We start from the raw sequence: 22,815 nt of genomic DNA on the forward strand, positions 1-22,815 counted from the left end.
TGGCAACCTTACTCACCGCCAGAAAAACAACACTATGAGTAGGGTCTAGTGTTATTTGGCTGCGGTTTACTGTAAGGTGTACTGTTCTTCCCCAGACGCACAAACGCACCCAAATAAACATTATCATTAGAAAATGGTATTCTTCTGAACCAATTTCTTCATTTTAGACACTCCAGAGTCCAGGCAGTTTACGACCCTAATAGTAGTCGTATTAAACTTAGTCAGCCGTTATAAGTATCGATTTGGCTATTTATGGTCCTACCAGTGATAAATGCAAATTAACTGTAGGTACTATTTTTGTTTAAAAAGTACAGTCCAGTAAATAAAACAAAATGTCTATGGAAAGCAAGATAGTCTAGTGTACGCCTGTTTTCTGGACCTTTCCAAGGCGTTCGATCTGACGATCTGAACGACATCTTGTGGAGCAAGGTGTCGTCCGAGACCAGTCTCACTGCAGAGTTATTAGCGGTCTTTGAATACTGGTACAGCAATCAAATCAACTCTGTGCGGTGGGCAGGCGTGCACTCAGACGAATACGTGCTGAACTGTGGAGTGCGGCAGGGGGGGGGGGGGTAACCTCTCCGACCCTATTTAATATATATATGGACGGGCTGATTGAGGAACTCAGTGGCGCCAAGGTTGGTTGTAACATTGGCGGTACCTGCCTCAACAACATAAGTTACGCTGATGATATGGTGCTGCTGGCTCCCTCAATCAGAGCGCTCAGGAAGCTCCTAAAAATATGTGAGCATTATGCGGAGAGACATGGGCTCAGGTATAACACTACAAAAAGTGAACTACTCATCTTCAGGGCTGGCAACAAGAAACTAGAGGAAGTTCCTATGGTTGAGCTAAATGGTGCCGCCCTGAGGAGAGTAGATCGGTTTAAGTACCTGGGTCAATGGCTCACCGAAAGCCTTAATAACGATCCTGATTTGGAACGGAGCGCAGGGCGGTCAGATGCAATATGCTGGTGCGCAGGTTTGCAAAGTGTAGCAATGACGTAAAGGTAACACTTTTTAAAGCTTATTGTCAGTCTCTTTATGCTTGCAGCCTGTGGACCAGCTTCTCGCAGCGATCGTACAATGCGCTCCGTGTGCAATATAATAATGCGTTTAGGATACTGATGGGTCTGCCTCGGTACTGCAGTGCGTCGGGGATGTTCGCCGATGCCCGTACGGATGACTTTTACGCTATTATACGTAAAAGAGCGGCATCCCTATTGCATAGGTTGCAGGGTAGCACCAACAGTCTCCTAAACGTATTTGTCGTCAGAGTAGACTGCCCACTGATGAGACGTTGGAACCAACTGCATGAACCCAACGGACCAACGCATCATCGAAATAGATTATGTTAATTAGTTTTAGGTATTTATTGTTTTGTTTATATTGTACTAACTTAGATATATAGGTAGATAAATAATAATTGTTGTATGTACTAACACTATATGAGTTTTTAGCTCGAAATAAATGATTTTCATTTCATTTATTACACTATTTTCAAAACAAATTGATAACCAGTTAATTTTAAAAATATGCAATTTTTACTAAATATTTCTGATACGGAACCCTAAAAAGACTCGCAGCCTTCCTGCTACTGTACAGTCTACGTCAAAGATATGGTTACACTTTTGCACCCTACTTCTTTGCAAAAAGGCGAAAAATGTAAACATATCTTTTACCTCAACTGAACAAGAGGATTACAGAATTTTGTTATTCTAATTCTAATTTTAATGTTTCGACCGAAGGTATAGCTCAAAGCTAATTGTCATATTAGGACCGTGTTTCTTTAACAAAGCTACAGGAAAATAGGTACCAAAACGAATGATTCCATCTAACGCCGCGTTCTCGTAGGTACGAACATACATTAATTGTAATTACAATCCTTATCTCTTTAGATTAGTCATTGGCCTGTTGCGTCATACATCGGTAGTAATAGCAACCGACACATTGGTTTCATTACACATCTTTAAATTCATATTCAATTGATTTCAGATTTGGAGACTTCGGATAGATGTGTAAAATAAACTGTTTTATATTTTATCAATTTTAATTTAATGTCAATATTGACTGACACTTGTTTCTGACTACTTAAAGCCGGGTCCAGACGGGTGTAACGTGTAACGTAAGATTACGTGTAAATATATCGTCAACGTATGGACTATGGACGGCACTGCGTACGCTTTTGTGCTCGCGCTACAAACCAACAGCCGATGGATCAGGGGGCCTACCGCAAAAATCGAAATTCGCAAATTGCGGGGATTTTTCTCTTTTACTCTCACTAACACGTAATTAGAGTGACAGAGATGCCCGCAATTGACGAACTTAGATTTTCGCGGGTATAGCCCAGGCACGAGCGCTACATGTAATGCTCGTAGTACCGCCCACACACAAAATTCCTATTACCTACATTACAATTACACGATCGATTACATTACACGTTACACCCGTCTGGACCCGGCTTTATGTTTCTGGCATTTGATCCTCCCAAAAAAAACTATGAATTAAATGACACCAGACAAAAATAGCCAAGTCTGTCTGTTACCTCTTCACGGTTAAACCGCTGAACCAATTTAGATGAAGTTTGATGTGGAGATACCTACTATGAGGCTTGGGAAAGGACAAGAAGTTTTTATCAATTAGATGAAGTCGCGGGCAAAAGCTAATAAGATATACAAGATGTAAAAAAATAGTGGGATACTGGGGATCCGTTTAAGGGCACATACGGTATCCTATTCTGATAAGGAAAAAGTAGAAGAAACCTTTTCTTGGCCTGAAAAACTAGTGCCTACACAAAATCTTGGGATTAGTTGTCAAGCAGATCCCCGGCTCCCACGACCCGTGGCAAAATGCCGGGACAACGCGAGGAAGAAGACCTGTTTGAATGCAAGTGAGATACACTGATATAGAAATTTAATTGATATCATAAGTATTTTATTTATAGTCATGAATACTAGGTGCAATTCGCCGAGCGTAATAGGTACCTATAGATAACTATTGCATGATAAATGTTATGCATAAATCTAGTAGCGCTAGATCACGTCCGATCAATTTCTTCATAGCCTGTTCTATTATAGACATTTCACACTTAACCTTAATACACCTTGGACCACAAGAAAAGGAAACATTAGTGGTAATTTCTGGATACAAAAGTTCCTGAGATTTTTCTATGTATTTTGGCCCTAGGTTTTTGTTTTAAAGATCTAACATATAACAGCTATGTCAATTCAGGAGGTAAACAATTGTCCTTTACCGCAAGAACCCAAAGGGTACTGGTTGTCAATGACTACTGGCACTACGATTCAATTAAAGCAATACTTTTTCAGAAATTAACCCTTTGACCGCTAAAGACATTAATTAATGCATTACTTCAGCCCATTATCAACTTTTGTGCATTCCGACAAGGTTCACATTTTCACAATGAGGTAAAAATGATCAGCATATGACATGATCATTTTGTATTTTTTTCTGATGAAGAATTTCTAGGAATTTAAAGAGGCCATGAGGCATGTTTTTTTTTTTATTTAGCCCATTAATGGGTTAAAAAAAGAAGTTCGGCAAATATCCTATTTGTGAGTTTGAAACCCGCTTGTGGCAGTGAATTTCTATTTTTTTTTGCAATTTATTTAGTATCTGCACTATTTAGTTCAAAGCTAATGTGTAAATATTGATACAAACAAGGTGAGGTTAATGTATATTGTTTGATGTGACTGGACACAAGACAAACAACAATTACAATGATTCATGTGGCTTGGTGTTTCCAGTTATGAAATCACAAATTGTACATGTGAGATGATGAAATTCATTATTAATTAAATAAAAACAAAGAAATGCTAATTTAAACTTAATTTTTACACATTATAAACTAACACAAGCGGGACTTAATCACATATTAACTCTGGGCAAGTAGAAACTTTAGCCAGTCTTCTCCTTAATAAAACTTAATATGCAATGAAGTCCTGCTTGTGTAAGTTAATTACAAAGAAATGGTTTCAATGATTTTTGACTATATTGATTACTCAATTGTTTCATCATCTTCCTAGCATTCTATTTATTTATTTTATTATTATTTATTAATCAGGCAGGCAGTTGAAACAACTGATAGTTGCCTGTATCTGAGTGATCTTCACTTAATATGTATTTTTGCGCTGGTTAAGTATTTCATTCTTCTGGCTTTTTTGCCACGGCTCATGGGAGCCTGGAGTCTACTTGGCAACTGATCCTAAGAATTGTCGTAGGTAGTCGCTAGTTTTTACGAAAGGAACTGCCATCTGATCTTCCAACAAAAAAGGGAAACTAGGCCTTAATTGGCATTACTCTGTTTTCTTCATAAAGTTTTCCTTCACTGAAAAACAACTGATATACAAATGATATATCATACATAAGTTTTGAAAAACTTATGTACGATTGCTTTGAACCTCTGGATCGGAAGTTGTACACTATGATAGCCTACAGGCGGTACTGATTACTCAATTGTCTACTGGATTTAAATCATCAGAGTATTAATAATCTCTATAAATACATTTGAAGTAATTCTATATTTTAAAAATATAAGATTAGTTCTAAGTAAAATATTGATTTTGTAATAACAATAAACAGTTTTTTTTTAGAATTGTTAAGTGGAAACAAAGCTGTAATAAAGCCCTTCAAACCAAGTCAAGTCAAAACAAAACATTTCTAATTTAAGTAGGCCTATACTTCATTTTTTCAGCATTAGAAAAAGGTTAAACAATCTTGACTGTCTTCCTATTGAATAACAGTTTTGAATAAGTCACGGCAAAACATATGATCATTATATAGGACGGCATCAGACGGCGGCGGCATCGGACTGTAAGATCAAGTTTGCCATACATTTACTATGGCGTACTTGATTGTAGAAAAACGGACAGACTGTAGTAGTTTCTATTTTTTAAAGTGTTTTTTAATGAAAAGACATGTCATGTTGATTACAGTTTTTCTAATGTTAAATAAAACAAAGTATAGGAACAAACACTTTCAAATCAGTGACAGATTACATCATCTGTTTAGAGATTTGATGTAACATAGGTAATATTAGTATATTAGCCAGTTTAACAGAATATGAATCCTAAATAATATAATTGTTTTACTTTTGTGGCATTGTTTGTATTGTTTTCATATTTTCTCTCATGTTCCATATGTGTCAAAAATAAAAGTGAAAATGCATTGTGAATAATTAATAAATTTGCAGGAAGTCTGTAACATAATTATTAAGAACACAACTGCACTAAATGAACGATTGATACAGTAATTCATGTTTGTTTTGTTTTCATAAGTTATTTGTAAAGTATGCAATATAGTAAAATTATTTAAAGGAAAATTTAATCCACAACAACCAATGCATATTTTAATGATGAAATAATCAAAACATTAAAAGCAACCACAACACTACAATTCTCAAGAACTCATTAAAACTAATAATATATCTTTGTATGTCGTATAATGATTACACCAAAGATAATACAATTACAGTTATTGATACCACCTCCCTAATAAAAAAGTCACACTTAAGCACAAGTGTTGTGACACCCTAATAAAAAAAACCCTGGCACAATTATATTGGCAAGAAACTGCATTGACCACATTAACATTCAGGAAAGACCACACCATTATTATTATTCACAGCACTGTCTTTGTTTATGTCATGATTTCTTTTAAAATTACAATGTGTTGACTGCAATGTATAATAAGTGAATACCAATTATGCAATAAGATTAATAGGACCAGTGAGATTAGTCACGACAAAATAAACAAAGCATGTTTACTTACCAGTTGGAACTCTCTCCGCCTGTCATAAGCCCTCTTGATGGCCCTATCGAGCCACAGGGAGTGTATGTGCGGTGCGTAGTGCATGAACAGCCGGCTGTCCAGCGTCTGTGTGCTGTTAAAGTGCAACGCCTGCTGTCCTACATCTAAATTTCTAGGATTCTCCCACGGTATCGCCAATTTGTCCCTCGCGTCAACTAGAACTTGTATTCCTTTCACTATATTCTGATATATCACATGCTGGTACTCTCGTACTAGCTCAGGCTCGAACTTCACTTTGTGTATGATCCTCATCTGTTTGAGGAATGTCGACTTCCCGCTTTCACCCGCTCCGAGCAGCAGCAGCTTCACCTGCCGTCGCAGTGTCTGCTTGTCCTTCTCTAATATCCGGTCGATCTCTTTGCTCCTGTAGCGCTGCTCGATCTCCTCCGGAGACAGCTTCAGCCGCAGCCAGCAAGTCAGCGCCTCCGTACAACAGGTACATGACCACAAATCGTTGGCCATTTTGCATGATTATCTACGCCCATAGAAAGTGAAATTAAGCACGTGATGTTAAACACATCTTGAACGGTTCATTGTACACATATAATCGTAATAGCACTACGTATGCACTGATAAATATTTTTTTAAACTCAATTCAGAAATATACACGCATTCCAGTAATCACCCCTCCCAAACTCAAGAGAAAACTTGGGCTGCATCATAGACAAGTTTTGATTGACGTTTTAGCACACCTAACATGTTAAAAACTGAAATATAAAAAATTACTTATTTACAAAAGACAAAAACTTTGTAAACAAATAAAGAAAACATATTTTACGTTGACGTAGTTGGGAATTTTATATTCTACAAAGATTAATTATAATTAAACAGAACGAAAGACACATAATTGGACTGAAAGGGCTACTTGAACGGACACAGAACTGTCATTACCGTCATATACTTCCATTCATTCGTTCAATTCATTCTTCTCTTCCTTTCTTTCACAACAATTTCCCACCAATCCGCAACGATACGTGTGACGTGACGTAAAAAAGTGCATGTTCGCACGTGTAGAGTTGTAGGTCTAATCTTCAATTTATTTTTAGTCTTAATTATAAATTGTATTGAAAAATAATAAAACAACAGGTTTACTCCAATTTATTCGTGAAAACCTCTATACTTGTTGTTCGTGATCTCCTCACAGCCCGTGTAAAGATGTGAAATATAATCAAGAAATGTCCAAAGAAGGTTATAGTTCCGAAAAAAGAGAAGGTGAAAATAAAGTTTTACTCTTAGAAAGATTGCAAACGTATCTGAAAGACAAGAAGAGTTCTGACGTCGCCGAAGCGGGGCTCAGTTACAGTAAACCGAGCACTAGTTACGAGCACGATCATCCACCACCGTTCCTCGAGGAATCTACGAACATATTGAGAGACGTGCTGAACCATAAGAAGGCGGAACTGCTGCGGCAACCGGAAATAGTATCTTTTTTAAAATCTGTTTCTTCTGACTTGAAGAAATAAGTAAAGATGGCGGTCGCAGCTCAAAAGAGCATTGCATCTCTGATGCGCAAGACTCTGGACCGGCAAGAGGCCACGGCACGCATCAACTTTAGATTCAAAGAGCGCCAAGTCGAGAAAATTATTCTACACTTCGTAAAAGATAGAAACTCTGTCCCTTACACGGAACTAGTCAAAGTGCTTAGAGAATATCCTCTAAATGACGATAACCTTAAGATCTTAATAGAGGATTGCTTGACTTGCGTGATGTTCTTAGGACGCGAGTTTAAGCAGTTTTTGGCACTGGTGTGTAAGGTGGACTGGTCGGATCGTAGTGAGGAGTTGGTCGAGCTGTTTGGCCGTTTCACACTTAACCTGGTGACGGCACACACATACCACTGCCCTATGGTGCTAGCTAATTTAGTAACACAATTTAAAGGTAATCAACTTCATTGGTTCATTGAATTATACATTACAACAGCTTATTTCCAAACTGTGATATAAGAACTGCTTAGTATCATTTTAGGCTAGTGTCTGATGCAGGCATTTCTTTAAAGTATGCCACTGCCTGTTCCATATTAGCTTAAAAATTAATACAAAATTCTGTCAACATGGAATTTGGTGAAGGTTTTTAGACTGATTACATAAAAACCTCTGGATATATTTTATCCATTATTAAATTTTCTTTTTGTTTTCTTAATCTCATTTCTTGTCTATTAATTCTTCAATTTCGGGCCTGTAGTTTAAGTTCATCCTCCCACTCTGATAGAGGTCTTTGAATATTGATTCATTCTTTGTTCCAGCAAATGGTGACAATTGGGATGGGCATCCACCAGCTGGGACTGTAAAACTATGGTCCAACATACACTCCCTTATTGCACAAATAGTTGCAACAATGCCTATGTAAGTATTTGTCTATTTCGGCATTGACTTATAGGTATTGCTACATAAAGACGGGCCTTATGGGCATTATGAAGTGGGCAAAAAAAAATGGTGTGCAAATGTCTTTGTGCTCGGCATTATATGAATGGGCCTATCTTTACTTTTTAAATCTTTGTTTTTGAGTACTTATATCATCTGTCTGTATCACAATATATGTGTCAAAGTCTAGTCAAAGGCCTCACTTTGTTGCTTACCATAAGGAGATTTGCTTGTATCTTTATACCTGAATAGAATAACCTCAATATCACAAAGAAGGCAAGGCCGCCCTGGCATAGAACCGCCATATACAGAACAACATGGAAATCCATGAAAGACACATATGTTCAACAGTGAATGCGAATATGCTAAGAAGAAGAGAATAAACATGTCAAAGCATCCTTATGGCAAGCAACAAAGTGGGACTTTTTGCTTGAACACAACACATTGTTGAACTGTTATTTTTATGCCACCTTTTTGAACACTTTTATACTTATTGCAAAAATTTTGGATAATAACTAGAACCTCGAAAGGTATTGTGTGACCTTACTATATTATCAATCATTTTTTTTTTTTTACCTTTTTGTATAATGAGATAATGACATTACTACACCTTGACTGAAATAGTACATTATGATACAAGTGCATTATGACAGAAGTAGGAAATTCGCAACAATTGGCAATAAATTTAACGAGCTAGTGTTTAAAATCAACCCCATTACTTTTGCAAGTGTAGCATATAACATTTTACCATACATATGGCCCTTAAAATTTTCAACATAGGCAAGTAAAGTGCTAATTACCGCACTAGGGTGGTAAAGTAGCACCATATGCACTGTAAAAGATTTTGAAATTATTGTATTTATTTTCTTTCAGGACCAGTGATCTGCTAATGCAGATAGTGATAGAACAGTTTCCATACTACAAAGCTGGGTGTGTCCCCAATAGAGCATATATACACAATCTGATCTGGATGACTAAGTACCTTCCATCAGTTAGGGAACATATCATGACAGCTATAGTTATTAGGTAAAGGTTTAAGTTCTTATTTACTATTTTAATATGTTTAGTTTATGGCCATAAATCTGGGTTTATTATATAATTTTGGCAGTCTGGTACATTAATTTTCTCATAGCAAAGTTAACACAAAGTTTGAAATTGGGTAAATATAATAAAAATTATTCATGACTTACCTTAATGATTTAAGGTTAGAATGAATTTCGAAGTGGAAAAATTACTGCCTTGTAGACTTAAACTTAAAATTTATTCTAAGTTTAATAGCATTATTCGCAGACATTTCTGCTTGATAAAAAATATATTTATGACTTATTCAACAAATAAATCATTCACATATAAACTAGCGGTTAATATCATAATTTGGGCAATATTACAAATGTAATATTCATGGTTATTGTTTTTTATTGTAATTTGTCTCAAGTTCAAATACTTTTTCCATTTTTGTTTGCAGCCTTATGGCCCAAACGTGAGATCAATGCCACCTTGGCCATCGTATCTTCCAGTAATGCATATCTATATTTTATTTCAGAATGGTAGAAATGGACTCAAACATAGTAGACCGAGCCAAGAACAAGCAGCCAGAGCTGATGTTCGAAATGGAGACAGACGAGAAAGACGAGCTAGCCCCAACACTAGATTACTGCATGCTGGAGATGCTGAGGTGGCTGGAAGATGAGCGGGATCCAGTACTGTTCACTATTTGCAACGTGTTTGAGAGGATTGTGCTGCCTACACATGGGATCAAGTAAGTGGACATTCATTTCTACTTTGAAGCTCATAAAATAACCAAGGTGTTTTAGCTTTAACATTCATTTTAAGCATAGGACAAAAACGAAAAAAGTTCAAAAGTTTTGTTGTTTCAATAACATTGATAATAATATTTGAAGTTTGAGTTTAAGAGTTTCTTGACATTGCAGGCAGCTCTGCTCAGTGCGCGCAGTTAAGCTGGCCATACACACTAGGGTCTGCCCTGCACAGTTTTGCTTGTACATATATATATCCTTGCTGAAATCCGGCCTCGATATGTCCGATAAAACCTGGTTGCAGCAGTTTCTACCGGCACGAAAGCCACGTTAAATTGCCTGCCAAGTTTCATGCTTTCTTTCGGGGGACAGTATTCTGACTACAATATAATTATTTATAGCCTATATAGTATCCCACTGCTGGGCAAAGGCCTTCATCCTTATTGGTTTTGAGTAATCTCCCGCCAGCCGTAGGTCTCGTCCAGGTCATCTTCGCCTGGGTCTGCTAGCTCCTCGCTCATCTTGTGGCACCCATACTGTGGCTATTTTGGCTCACCTCTGAGTGAATGCGGCAGACATGGCCGGCCCACGGGCCCAGTCCCATTTCAGCTCGGCGGTCTTAGCTCCAACATCAGAATGTGAATGAACATAGAATGCACATATCGACGACTTTAGACCATTAGCTTCTCCTTGCGTTTCGGGTCCGTCGTTCGACTTCTTTATCCTATATAAGACTGAAGGAAATTGATCGGTCTAGATACGGGTACTCGTCGACATAACGTATCGTCGGAGGGTACAAGTAGAATTATTTTTTTTGCTTAAGGTGATGTGTTGTTCCAGACACGTCCAATTCCTCCTGCTGTACGCGACATCGATCAGCCAGGCGTGCGCCGACCGGGTGCTGGAGCGGCTGTGGGCGGCGGCGGCGGGGCTGCAGGGCGCGGGCGCGCTGGCCACGCGCCGCACGGCCGCCGCGCACCTCGCCGGCCTGCTGGCGCGCGCCGTGCGCGTGCCCAACACCAGGTCAGTGCACACAGGCACCGCGGGCTACAGCGGCTGTGGGCGCCGGCGGCTGGCCACGCGCCGCACGGCCGCCGCGCACCTCGCCGGCCTGCTGGCGCGCGCCGTGCGCGTGCCCAACACCAGGTCAGTGCACACAGGCACCGCGGGCTACAGCGGCTGTGGGCGCCGGCGGCTGGCCACGCGCCGCACGGCCGCCGCGCACCTCGCCGGCCTGCTGGCGCGCGCCGTGCGCGTGCCCAACACCAGGTCAGTGCACACAGTATTCGAAATGTAGAGTGTTTAACTCGAGTTGGGCGCTCGAACCCACTAATATTCTTAAATAGATTATTTATTCCATAAAATTTGAACACGTAATGTTTCCGATTGTTAATCCACAATGTTCCATTGCAGACTGATCCACTACTTGCGAAGCATGTCCGAATGGTGCCACTCGTACATAACGGCCACGCAGGAAACTACCTCCAACGACAACACGAAAGTTCACGGCACCTTCCACGCGATCTGCCACTCGATATTCTACCTTGTGGCCTTTAAACACCACCATCTCTTCGCCAGCAAAGAGAGTAAGTACTTTAACTAAAGTCCTGTGAAACTCCAAAATAGAGACTACGTTTAAAGACAACTAACAAATACTGAGTAATTTTCTGAAATTCTTAAAATTTGATTTTTAATAATACTTCATTTCGTCAAGACAAGTCGACATTCCAAAAATATATTTTCACACCAATTTATAAGAATAAGACACCGGCAATAAGGCTTGTAAAAATGTTTGAGAACCTGACTGTACCAAACAGCTCTCACTTTCACCAATTCAGTTGCGAGAGTCATTTAAAAAGTCCTTTTCAGATTTAAACTTCGTGGAATCGCTAAACCTGCCTCGCTTGGTGACCTGCAGCCTGAACCCGCTGCGCAGCTGTCCCCCGCAGGTCACCCGCGGCTTCGCGGCCGTCACCCGCTCGCACCAGGTCGTCTACTGCCAGGCCATCATCGAGAAGAACAGTCGAGTCACGCTCCAAGCTACTAATATCCAGGAGTATGATGATTGGTTCCCGTATGACCCTTACATGCTGCCTGTGTAAGTATTATCCAATATTCCTACGAAGCTAGTGTAAGAGTCGGTCACCAGGTTGTGTACTGCCATCCACCGATTTGATCAGAAAAGAAATTGGCTACAATCTCCAAATTTAATTACCAATTTTAGATTTATGTAATTATACCCTCCTCATATTTAGCTTGTATTAAACATGTTAAATCCTTCTCCAGGTCCGGTAAAATGATCTGGCCCCTCTGCGTCGAATATAAAGACTGGGGCAAAGACAACGAAGACGAAACCCAATACTCCGGCATGAAACGGAAACTAGAAGAAGATGACGACTTCCTCATGACTGCCAGTCCTTCGCAGAAACTAGCTAGCTCGCTGTCAAACTGCATTTCACCTGGATTTAGGACGAGTGAGAGTGTTATGTAAATATAAACTCTAACGTCATAGTATTAGAGTCCACTCCGGAATGAAGCAAAATCTAGAATGTCGAATTTTTAATGGCCGCCATTCGATCGCAAAAAATATAGCTTGTTTTTAGCATAAAAAAAAAACAATCTTGACATATCTTTATTGAAAAGCGCTTTTTAAAAATCAGAAACTGTATATATGTCATTAGTAATAAAAGCAAAAGCAGTAATGAAAGTAAATGATCGTGTATGATTTATAATTGTTGCATATTTGCCGTGACTTATTTTTCAAAAGCGTTTTTCAATAAAAAGACACGTCAAAATCGCTAACCTTCTTTCTAATGCTAAAAAACAGACTACTTATAGCTATAGATCGTGTCATTCACGAAGACGTGTGGCTTGACTCGTAATGTCATGTTAGTAAAGGTTAGATTTGACAAATCTGCGCGTCATCGTGGATGACATGAACTGTCACCAGTGTTGGCAGCATGAGGTGGCGTCATGGTTCCATTTTTATCACTTGTCACTATGTCCGTCACTTTCGCGCTTACATACTTGTTAGAACGTGACAGGCATGGGGAAAAATGATAAAGAGCCGACCATCTTAGCCCTGATGGTTCCATTTTTATCACTTGTCACTATGCCCATCACTTTCGCACTTACATACTTGTTAGAATGTGACAGGCATGGTGACAAATGATAAAGAGCCAACCATATTAGCCCTATTGGATTCAGAACTAGTGAGAGAGTTATGTATGTGAATATCAACGTTAATTTGATAAAGTTAGAACACAAGCTTCCATAACTGTACTTATGTGAATTTCAACTCTAATTTTAATAATATTAAAGTACGAACACTGATATCATCCAGGCTCTTCTCCATATCTTAAAAGTTGGCAGCAGGCTGACACAACTAGGAACAAAAAAAGTTTTGTATGGAGTTTGTTTCGCAAATCATTGCCAACAAAGAAAAATAAAACGTCAGTGCTATTTTTTCTGTCAAGTTTACATCAAGTCAACTGTCACCCTAATTGTTTTGTTTGTTACGAAGGCTTCAAAGTTTTTTTCAGGTATTTCGTGCAATTTCTTTTTTATTTAGTGAAAATAATCGAAAATAGTGAACTGTGATCAGAGTAAAGAGCGAGTTTGTTACAATGCCACCGATAAAACGGTTTACTAAGTGTGAAATATGTGGCAAGCGAGCCACTCGAGAAAATCACGAAAAATGGGATTTTATGGCGAAATTTCCCTTGGATGAAGAACGGTAAGTATTGCTTTAGATACTTTTGACCTTATTTTGGTGCAGCAGGCTTTAAACACATCGAAAATTAGATATCTTATATTCTTTTTAGTTGTGAACTAGGGATGTACTAAAACTATCGATAACTGTATGTTTATTTGTATATCAATGTAAATAATAAAATAAAATATGTGAAATTTCCTGTGAACTTGCAAAGCGCTACCCTGATCCTTCCTAATGGGGAAGAAAAAGCCCCTTTCCAACAAAAAAAAATCGGGTCCTCATTAAGCCCGACCACGTATTAGTCCACTCATAGAACTATCCACTATATAACATACAACTTAAATGTGGACTCGATCCTAACCTGATTTCGAGTACAAAATTTGTAGACAGGAGTCTATGTTTCAACCCTCCCCATTTTATCGATAAGAAACGCAAGCGTGTAGCGTACTACACTATTTAAATCGCTTATGTTGGTACTTTGGTTCTTTGTCGTACAGTCAAGGTATTAAATATCGACACGGACAAAGTGCCAAAAATATGTTCACACTACTGTAATGTATAGACAATAAGGTCGTGTATACATATTTTTGGCACTTTGTCCGTGTCGATATTTAATACCTTGACTGTACATTTTGGTAATGATTTGCGATACAAACTGATCCCACTCGCTAGTATGGGAGTCCCGTCTCTTAAAACGTAGTGATTATATAATTATGCTCTTTGGTCGGCAGCTCGCAGTCCAACTGCATGTTGCCTGAATCATTTAACTTAAGACAAGTAAGACTTATGTGAATTTCGACTTTAACTTTATAGCATTAGAGTAGGTACAGTCGCTATCAGATATATCTGAGCGGCCAAAGCGCTCACAAATATCTGAACACACCTTTAGTATTGTCAAGGCGTTAAAGTGCTTGTTCAGATATTTTTGAGCACCTTGACCGCTCCAATATATTTGATGGCGACTGTACCATCAGCCGTAAAAGTGCATGGCGAATTAATCAATTAATTAATTCATAATTTCGCAGATCATTATTACATACTTGATGACACCCAGTTCGCTGGTCAGCCGGGTCTTTAGAACCAGTGTTATATACATTTAGGGGTCATCCATTAACTACATCACACGATCTTCTAGGTATTTTGACCCCTCCCCCCTCCTTGTCACACATGGTCACATTTAGCAAACCCCTCCCCCCTAGTGGGACGTCACATTTTTGGCAATTTTGATTTCAACGAAATCGGCAAAAAGAATGTTTTATCAAAATATACCAAATATATAATAGTAATTTTATAACCCAAAACTGATTAGGAAAGAAAATTTAAACGAATAAAAACAATATCGTTCCAATAACTTCTTATTTAACTGTGCAGTGAATAAAAATCTTTAAATAAATCTTCGGTTACTGATGCTTAAATTAAAGTGACGTCACAAAGTTTGTGACTCCCCCCTCCCTCCCCCTAAACGTGTGATGTAATTAATGGATGACCCCTTATTTGTTATAAATATTTTGATTAATATGGTACTAGTATGTGCTTGTACTTCTCTGAACAAGGTTTTTTTTTAGACGAAAATTATACAGGTATATATTAAAGTTGACTGGCCATTTGTGAATCTTATTTGCAAATACATAAGGCCAACCAACATGTTGCTGTCCGGCTGTAATGTTTAAAATAAACAATTTTCGTTTATTTTTAATCTTCCATAGATAATTCCTTAAGGGATACAGTTATTTTACAAGTGCGCAAATTAAAATATATTTTTAAGTAGCACTTTTTTTTACATATTCAATAGTATAAGGACTTTCTCTAAATTATTTAACTATGTAGTAAACTACAAAGCATTACTAATTTAAATTATTTTACAGTACATATGGTGATACTTTACCGCACTAGTGCGATAATTAGCATATTACGTTACTGTATCAAACATTTAAAGGGCCATATGTACTGTAAAAAGTTGTACGATACATGTGCGAATAGGTAATTCGCAACTCGTGTCGATTTAAAACACTCCCTTCGGTCATGTTTTAATTTATCGCCACTCGTTTCGAATTTCCTATTATTCGCACTTGTATCGTAATGTACTATTTTACGGTTGTAAAATTCTCATGTTTCAGTGTTAGAGCAATTAACAGAAAATGTGTTTATTTAAGCTTTGTATATTTAGCCCCGCCTATCATAAGCACATTCTCTGTTAATATATTGTGAAGTTAGCAGGCAAATGGTACTTGCTTTTTGTCAATCGACAAAGTGGTACAGTTTACCTCCCGCCACATTTAGGAACATATATTTTGTTTTTTTGTTTATATGTGTCTGTACCCTAAATATGATTAAAAAAATAAATAAAAATGCTAGTTTTTGGTAACAATTTTTACCTTTGCATATTGGTTTGATGTGATACTCTTTTGAAATGATTTGAAATGATACTCTTTTGTTTGCTAAGGGTATAGACACCAATTGCTTTCGGAAATTATTTTTATAGGTAATTAGAAAATGTCATTAGAAAACTTGTATATAGTTCGTTCGCGTTGAATGCAGTAAAATCATCAGTGTCCGGCTTAGCGATGTTGGTAACCAATCAAATCGTTCTAATTAGGTATGATTTGATTGGTTACAGGCGTGACCAGACCGACGGACAATGATGATTGATGATTTTACTGCATTCTTGACGCGAACGAACTATAGATTTTTTACCACTGGTGGTTATATTTGGCAAACAAGTTAATCGAATTACTTTACATTGCTTATATATACTTGATATAAATAAACATTATAAGATTGTTTAAAGAAAGGCTAGTAAGTTATTTAGTTTTAATTTTTATAAATAAATGTATTTATTATAGCTCGGTGTTTCAATGAAAGCCCAAGTCAGGGGTTAATTTTATATTGAACGTTCAACACATAAACACGAACACGTAAGGCTAAAATCCTAGCAAATTACTACTAAATTCATTAAACTTAATACAAAAATATTAATATCAGACTTCACTTAATGTTCACAACATGAAGAACCTATCCTATAGTATAGATTGGATAACGGTAATTGATCATGGTGACCGGTGGTTAATTAGACAATATTATTTCCGTGCCAAGAATTCCTTAACCCTTTCTGTACGGGTGACAACCAGAGTTGCCAATTAGGCATCATCACTGTAGTACGGGTGTCAACTATAGTTGATCGAAACAAGGACGAGGTTTGAAATTTTTTTTCAACCAACTTAGACCTTATATGTTGGTAATAACGATGATATTTAGTAGTAGCATTAGTATAGATTCAAAGAAAAAAATGGCAAAACATTCTGGTAGATGGCGTTAAAACAAATATTTATTTAAAAATCCCGCATTTTTTCTGTCAACTGGGGTTGACACCCGTACTCCACGAGTGCAGAAAAAGTAACTCAATATGGCGGCAAATAGTGTTGTTTTATATTTCATCGAGTTTTAGTAGTTAAGCTAGTTGCAAGTGTTATAGTTGTAAATTTCGTGATTTATAGAATAATTATAAAAAAAAGTTATAAAATTGGATTATATTATAGTGTATGGTAATAAATAATAATAATATGTTCTTAAGATTAAAATAGTAATGATCTCTGCTACACTTTCTTATTTTTACCCTTGAGCAGTACAGATAAATATCGACATCTGTATCGATAGGTGCACTTCACTATTTTATTCAAATGGCAGTCGTGTTTTTATGTTGCGCTAAAACGGTTGATATTTTTGCATTTTGTTAATAATTATTATCTTTTCAAGGCCTTGTTCTATTCAAAATATCATAAACTAATATTTACAAAACTAACAATAGTTAAAATCGCTTGTAGTAACTTACATTTATACTTTTTTTAGTGAGAGATATTACGCGTGAAATATAAAGTACTAGTGATTATAAGTGCAATAAGTGAGTAGTTATCAAAAGTGCATAATGTTTTTAATGTGTGTACTAAATTTCAACCGCACAGCTGTTATATTTCAGAAAATACACGTAAGTGAAAATATGTCTAACCGCCGACTCTCGCAAAGACATGCCCGTATTGAGGCGGTGCTAGGCGTTCCAAGTCCCCGTACAGAAAGGGTTAAATTCATGAGTAAAAATGAATACACTTGCATACTAATAAATAATAATTTCAGGTAATATTTTCATCATATTAATCATCTTTTATATAGTTTTCAAAACATTGGTTTCGCTGAAAATAACTGTATTTAATCTATATGACAAATGTTAAGTTTGACACAATGTATTATGGGTCTGTGTTAATAGGTCACCTTAATTAGTTTTACTATTTCAAATGACGATCACGTATATTTGTATGTAAATATCAAGAAATTTCGATTTTTCTGAACTACGATTAACATTTCATACTCTGAAATCTCAAGGTTTCTCATTTTTTTCCAAAACATCTACAGTATAATGAACACATGACACCAAAAAACGATAGGAAGCTCGGTTTCGAACTTCACTGCTAAGCTACGATCGTGACATGAATTTCCCAGTGTGTAGCGAAAATGCTTCGTAGAGAGGAAACTACGTACAATATTTTAGCATTAACCTATTGACCGCCACAGTCGGCTCTGGCCGTCATCGGAAAGTCTTGCCAAGGACGCCAACGTCGGCTACAGCCGACAGCTTCGCCAATTGAATAGGAAATTTCGCGGAACTCCATAAAGTTCAGTTTCGCTTAAATAATCGCGTGTGCCTGGCGTCCGGGGCGCGGCATATTCCTTCGCCGTCTGGCGTTCAAGAGGTTAAATGGGTTGAGGCATCCAATTTTAAGCGAGATTCCACACTAACACACAATTTATGAAAGCTACTTTTATGTGTAAAATTATAAACTTACCCCCTTATTCATATACGCGGCTTGTCAACTTTAGTAGACGTTTATGAATAAGGGGGTTAATTGTTACAAAAACACGATTAAATTATGAGATTAACATTCGGTTCATTTTAGACAATGTACGATAAAATTTAACAAATTAAAGTGACAACACTTGAAAAAGCCTCTTGCCGGTATAGGATATGTAAAATTGTAACGAAAGCCAGGTTGCCAACACGAGATATAAGTGCATAATTATGAAAAGCGATTTGTTATACATTAAAATTTGAGTAAATATTGCTTTTGCGGATATCAGGGACTTTATTCGACATGCACAGTCATATTACTTGTTTTACTAATCTCTCTTGTATATCGAATAAAAGCCAAAGTTAAACATGGCAGTGAACAAACTATTATTTATCTATATATTCGACAATACATCACTTTATATTAAAGAGGGATTTCAGCAAACACATATTACTTCCAATTTAGTGACATTCAAAAGTCAGTTCAGTTTTTGTGAACTATTTTTGAACAAAATTTAACAACTAAAAAGTAATAAGCCAACTTTTCCAGAATACATAATTAAATATAAGTCTCTTTAAAAGATACTTATAGTCTCATTTACGAATTAACCTTTTTTTTAAATGTTACAATCCATCCCATCTGGCATCGTTGCCATTTTATAGCCCTAAAAATTCGGCTTATAAAAAATGACGTCACGAGGTGGTCATTTCTGTTTTACAAAGATTACGCCCTACAAATGTTTAAATAACTTGGGCACGGCAATCTTTTGACATAAAGGCAATCGCAAAGGAATTTCAGGGCTTAAACACTGCATTTATCAAATTATAACATCTATGACGTAAGCACAGAATAAATAATAGTACTACCGTACAGAAATGACACTTCCTACAAAACCGAAGTTTGACAACGATTCAGGGACGAATTATGCTGTCCCTTTCTAGTATAGGGTACTATCCCTTTCTGTCATTTAGGGTTGTCAAAATTCAAGTCATTAGGTGGTGGTGTGGTCGTGAACGTACGTCAGGTTGTGCCAACCCTAATAATTGCTCGTAGCAATGTGCAATGCTGAGCCCAACGGAGCCGGGAAAAGCCGAAAGGAGGAATGTCCCCCCCCCCCCCCCCCCCCACTGACGTAAGCAATAAGTGCTTGCATAAATCCCTCAAATATAAATAAACATGATTTATCTTTTCCTATGGTAAGGATGCCGCCGTCTAAAGGTCGCGCCAGACTTCTGCGGTTGATGCTGCTTGGTCTGATACTGCTTAATGATGGGCGCTTCGTTGGCCGCTAGCTTGTTGATGACGAAGTCGTCGCCGGCCTTCATGTTTTCCATCATCTTCAGCTTGGCCTCGATGGATTGAATGGCGGTCTTTTTGCTTAGCTTTAGTTCTGGCTTTGCTCCGGAGAGAGCCGGTATGCCTAGTTCGGGTTTAGGCCGTTCTTGTTCTTCCTGTTGGTAGAAAAAAAATGATTCAGACTAATGTTAAGGACAATCAAAAATTGAAATCGATTTTATAAAAACTTTTCAAACAGCAATTTTGTTTTTATTCAATTACTTCTCATTTCAATAAAGTTGCTTATTGACAAATTTAGAACTGTCCATAATAATGATAAACTTGGAGGTAAAGATGATAATATGTTGTGCCCACAAGACTAATGATTACTTAAGGTTGATTTAGACGAAGACTATTTTCAGCCGCCTAAATTACCGTGTAATAGCCGTATAAACACTTTCGCGCCTATTTTTCGGTTTTCTGGTCACTGGCGTCGTAATTTAGGCGTCTCAAAATAGTCTCCATCTAAATAAACCTTTACTTTAATGTTATCTGTGCTAATCCATTTTAGCAAAAAAAAGCGGCCAAGTGCGAGTCGGACTCGCCCATGAAGGGTTCCGTACCATTTATGACGTATTAAAAAAACTACTTACTAGATCTCATTCAAACCAATTTTCGGCGGAAGTTTGCATGGCAATGTATATCATTTTTTTTAGATTTTTCATTCTGTTATTTTAGAAGTTACGGGGGGGGGGGGGACACATTTTTCCACTTTGGAAGTGTCTCTCGCGCAAACTATTCAGTTTAAAAAAAAATGATATTAGAAACCTCAATATCATTTTTAAAGACCTATCCATAGATACCCCACACGTATGGGTTTGATGAAAAAAGATTTTTTGAGTTTCAGTTCTAAGTATGGGGAACCCCCAAAATTTATTGTTTTTTTCTATTTTTGTGTAAACATCTTAATGCGGTTCATAGAATACATCTACTTACCAGGTTTGAACAGTATAGCTCTTATAGTTTCGGAAAAAAGTGGCTGTGACATAATCGGACAGACAGACGGACATGACGAATCTATAAGGGTTCCGTTTTTTGCCATTTGACTACGGAACCCTAAAAAGTACACCAAAAATCTACAAAATATTCAACTTACCGCCGTGTTCTTAGCGAACTTAACACAGATCTTCTTACAGCCCAACAGCTGTCCGTTAAGCGAGTTCATGGCCAGCACGGCGTCCTGCCTCCTCTGGTACGTGACGAACGCGAACCCGCGCGACTGCCCCGCCGCGGGCCCGCTGCGGTGGAACAGCATGTCGAACTTCTCGATAGAGCCGTACACGCGGACCATTTTCAGTAGTTGATACCGGTAATGAGAAAATTTTAGTTATATAAATGCAGGAAACTAAAACCATCTTTAGTTTAGAAAGGGTTTTGAGGTTTATTACTCTAAGGTTTTCTAAACTAGTGCTTAATAATATTTACTATATTTAGCTATGAACCTTTTATGGAATAAACTAGTGATGGGCAGAATATAGAATTATCTGAATACGAATATTTTCACGTTCAGATCTTACCGAACCTAAGATTCGGTCGAATTATTATGCTGGCACTTCATATGGCTTTGCGTGTACGTAGTGTATTTGCCATGTTTGTCTAAATATTCGTATGAAGTCCGAACATCACTATTACAAATTACTATGAGCAAGCCATGTGTAGACAGTAAACGCAAATATTTGCCTTATTTGCATACATTGATTTGTGACCAAAACCGACAAGCGTTGCCTATTTGCGTGTTGATTTATTCAATCAAATATGACAAATATAGACAGTCAGGGTGGCCTCATACCACATGGAGATCAGTTGAGAAGGAGGCTCAACTGGACTCGGCTGGAAAGAACTGGAAGTAGCTGCTCAGGATCACACCAAATGGAAAAATTCTTCTACAAGCCCTATGTCCCTAATGAGATCATCAAAGCAAAAACGCAAACATGCAACGCCAAGTGAAATGCCAGCACTAGGTAGGGTATTTGTATGTTTATAATGCCTAAATGGTTTGTTAATAATAAACCATTTAGACAGGTCCACACTGTGCGAGCACATGCGTGAGGCAATTTCCTCGCACACAATACAGCCAGTGAAGAATTGCCTTGCGCATATGCTCGCTCTGTGTGGGCCCGCCTAATGCTTACTGTGAGTCAGTATAGCACAATATACATTATGAAAATAGGAACAATAGGAACAAACAAAACTTGTAATGTCATAACTAATGCCTTACAGATAAACTATCATTATATATTCAGGTGGCATACAAAACCATATTATTCAGACTTATTGGAATTTCATCCTTAATTCAATTATTTAAATTAAAAATTGGCATTCCCAATGCAAATGAATGATAAAGACAATCATAATATAAGTATTTTGCAAACTATAAGACAACAAGACTGAAAATGCAGAAGAAAGCATATTGTGTAGCAAAATAAAATTACATACTCATTAACCCTAGTATCCAAGTTGCCGATCCACAGCCTCTTCTCGCAGAGGTCTTTGGGCTGCATCGGCTCCAAATGTAAAGGCACCTGGAACCAATTTCAAGAAATCAGAAATACACATTCGATAGTATACGCCCACAGATAGACGAGTTGATACTAACTTTATTAGTAATCATGAAATTTAGAAGGCATATTAAGCTAGATACTGTTTCCACCTAAGCAAGATGATGTGAAAAACTAACGATTAAAATAATATTCTTTATATCATACAATTGATAAGTGAAAGGTTCAACTTACGCTTGCTTCGTCCATTATATTTACTATTGCTTATATAACTTTGAACTACTAAATATCACTGCTATAATTGGTACATTCTCCGACCGAATCTCTCGATACACCACAAAATATTGATTTTTATTCACACAGAAAACTGAAAAACGCTAAACATAAGCATTCTCTACTTGACTGACACTACTGACCTGACATTTCAGTTTTTTTTTACCCTGTCTTGTCTATGGAATCGTATCTTGTGAATTCTAGTATAATTGCC

General features: G+C 37.5%; 3 protein-coding genes across 3 annotated transcripts in view; 1 reads left to right on the plus strand and 2 right to left on the minus strand.

The window, feature by feature from the left end:
• LOC133521595 (guanine nucleotide-binding protein subunit alpha homolog) overlaps positions 1–6,463 on the minus strand; it is a 43,864-nt gene extending 37,401 nt beyond the window's left edge. The window contains exon 1 of the mRNA XM_061856635.1: positions 5,787–6,463. Coding sequence (XP_061712619.1) covers positions 5,787–6,287 — 501 coding nt within the window. The 5' untranslated portion in view covers positions 6,288–6,463. The remainder of the gene's footprint in view (positions 1–5,786) is intronic.
• Positions 6,464–6,784: 321 nt separating this feature from the next.
• LOC133521592 (RNA polymerase I-specific transcription initiation factor RRN3) lies at positions 6,785–16,499 on the plus strand. The gene is made up of 8 exons (XM_061856629.1): positions 6,785–7,703; positions 8,068–8,167; positions 9,059–9,211; positions 9,729–9,944; positions 10,783–10,965; positions 11,356–11,528; positions 11,812–12,040; positions 12,229–16,499. Exons 1-8 carry the CDS (start codon positions 7,295–7,297, stop codon positions 12,431–12,433), a joined length of 1,668 nt encoding a protein of 555 aa, XP_061712613.1. The 5' UTR covers positions 6,785–7,294; the 3' UTR covers positions 12,434–16,499.
• Positions 16,500–16,525: 26 nt separating this feature from the next.
• LOC133521597 (probable RNA-binding protein 18) lies at positions 16,526–22,753 on the minus strand. The gene is made up of 4 exons (XM_061856637.1): positions 22,563–22,753; positions 22,267–22,352; positions 20,927–21,137; positions 16,526–19,946 (listed from the first exon to the last, which is right to left on the minus strand). Exons 1-4 carry the CDS (start codon positions 22,575–22,577, stop codon positions 19,677–19,679), a joined length of 582 nt encoding a protein of 193 aa, XP_061712621.1. The 5' UTR covers positions 22,578–22,753; the 3' UTR covers positions 16,526–19,676.
• Between the last annotated feature and the right edge of the window lie 62 nt (positions 22,754–22,815).

Source organism: Cydia pomonella, chromosome 9 (assembly GCF_033807575.1).
Source record: "Cydia pomonella isolate Wapato2018A chromosome 9, ilCydPomo1, whole genome shotgun sequence".
Lineage (NCBI taxonomy): Eukaryota > Metazoa > Arthropoda > Insecta > Lepidoptera > Tortricidae > Cydia > Cydia pomonella.

Coding starts and splice junctions, on each gene's coding strand:
- LOC133521597 (XM_061856637.1), bottom strand. Junction 21,138..22,266: donor TTGGATACTAGGGTTAATGA/GTATGTAATTTT, acceptor TTCTCATTACCG/GTATCAACTACTGAAAATGG. Junction 19,947..20,926: donor AGTTCGCTAAGAACACGGCG/GTAAGTTGAATA, acceptor TTCTACCAACAG/GAAGAACAAGAACGGCCTAA.
- LOC133521592 (XM_061856629.1), top strand. CDS start 7,295: ATGGCGGTCGCAGCTCAAAAGAGCATTGCATCTCTGATGCGCAAGACT. Junction 7,704..8,067: donor TTTAGTAACACAATTTAAAG/GTAATCAACTTC, acceptor TCTTTGTTCCAG/CAAATGGTGACAATTGGGAT. Junction 8,168..9,058: donor ATAGTTGCAACAATGCCTAT/GTAAGTATTTGT, acceptor ATTTTCTTTCAG/GACCAGTGATCTGCTAATGC.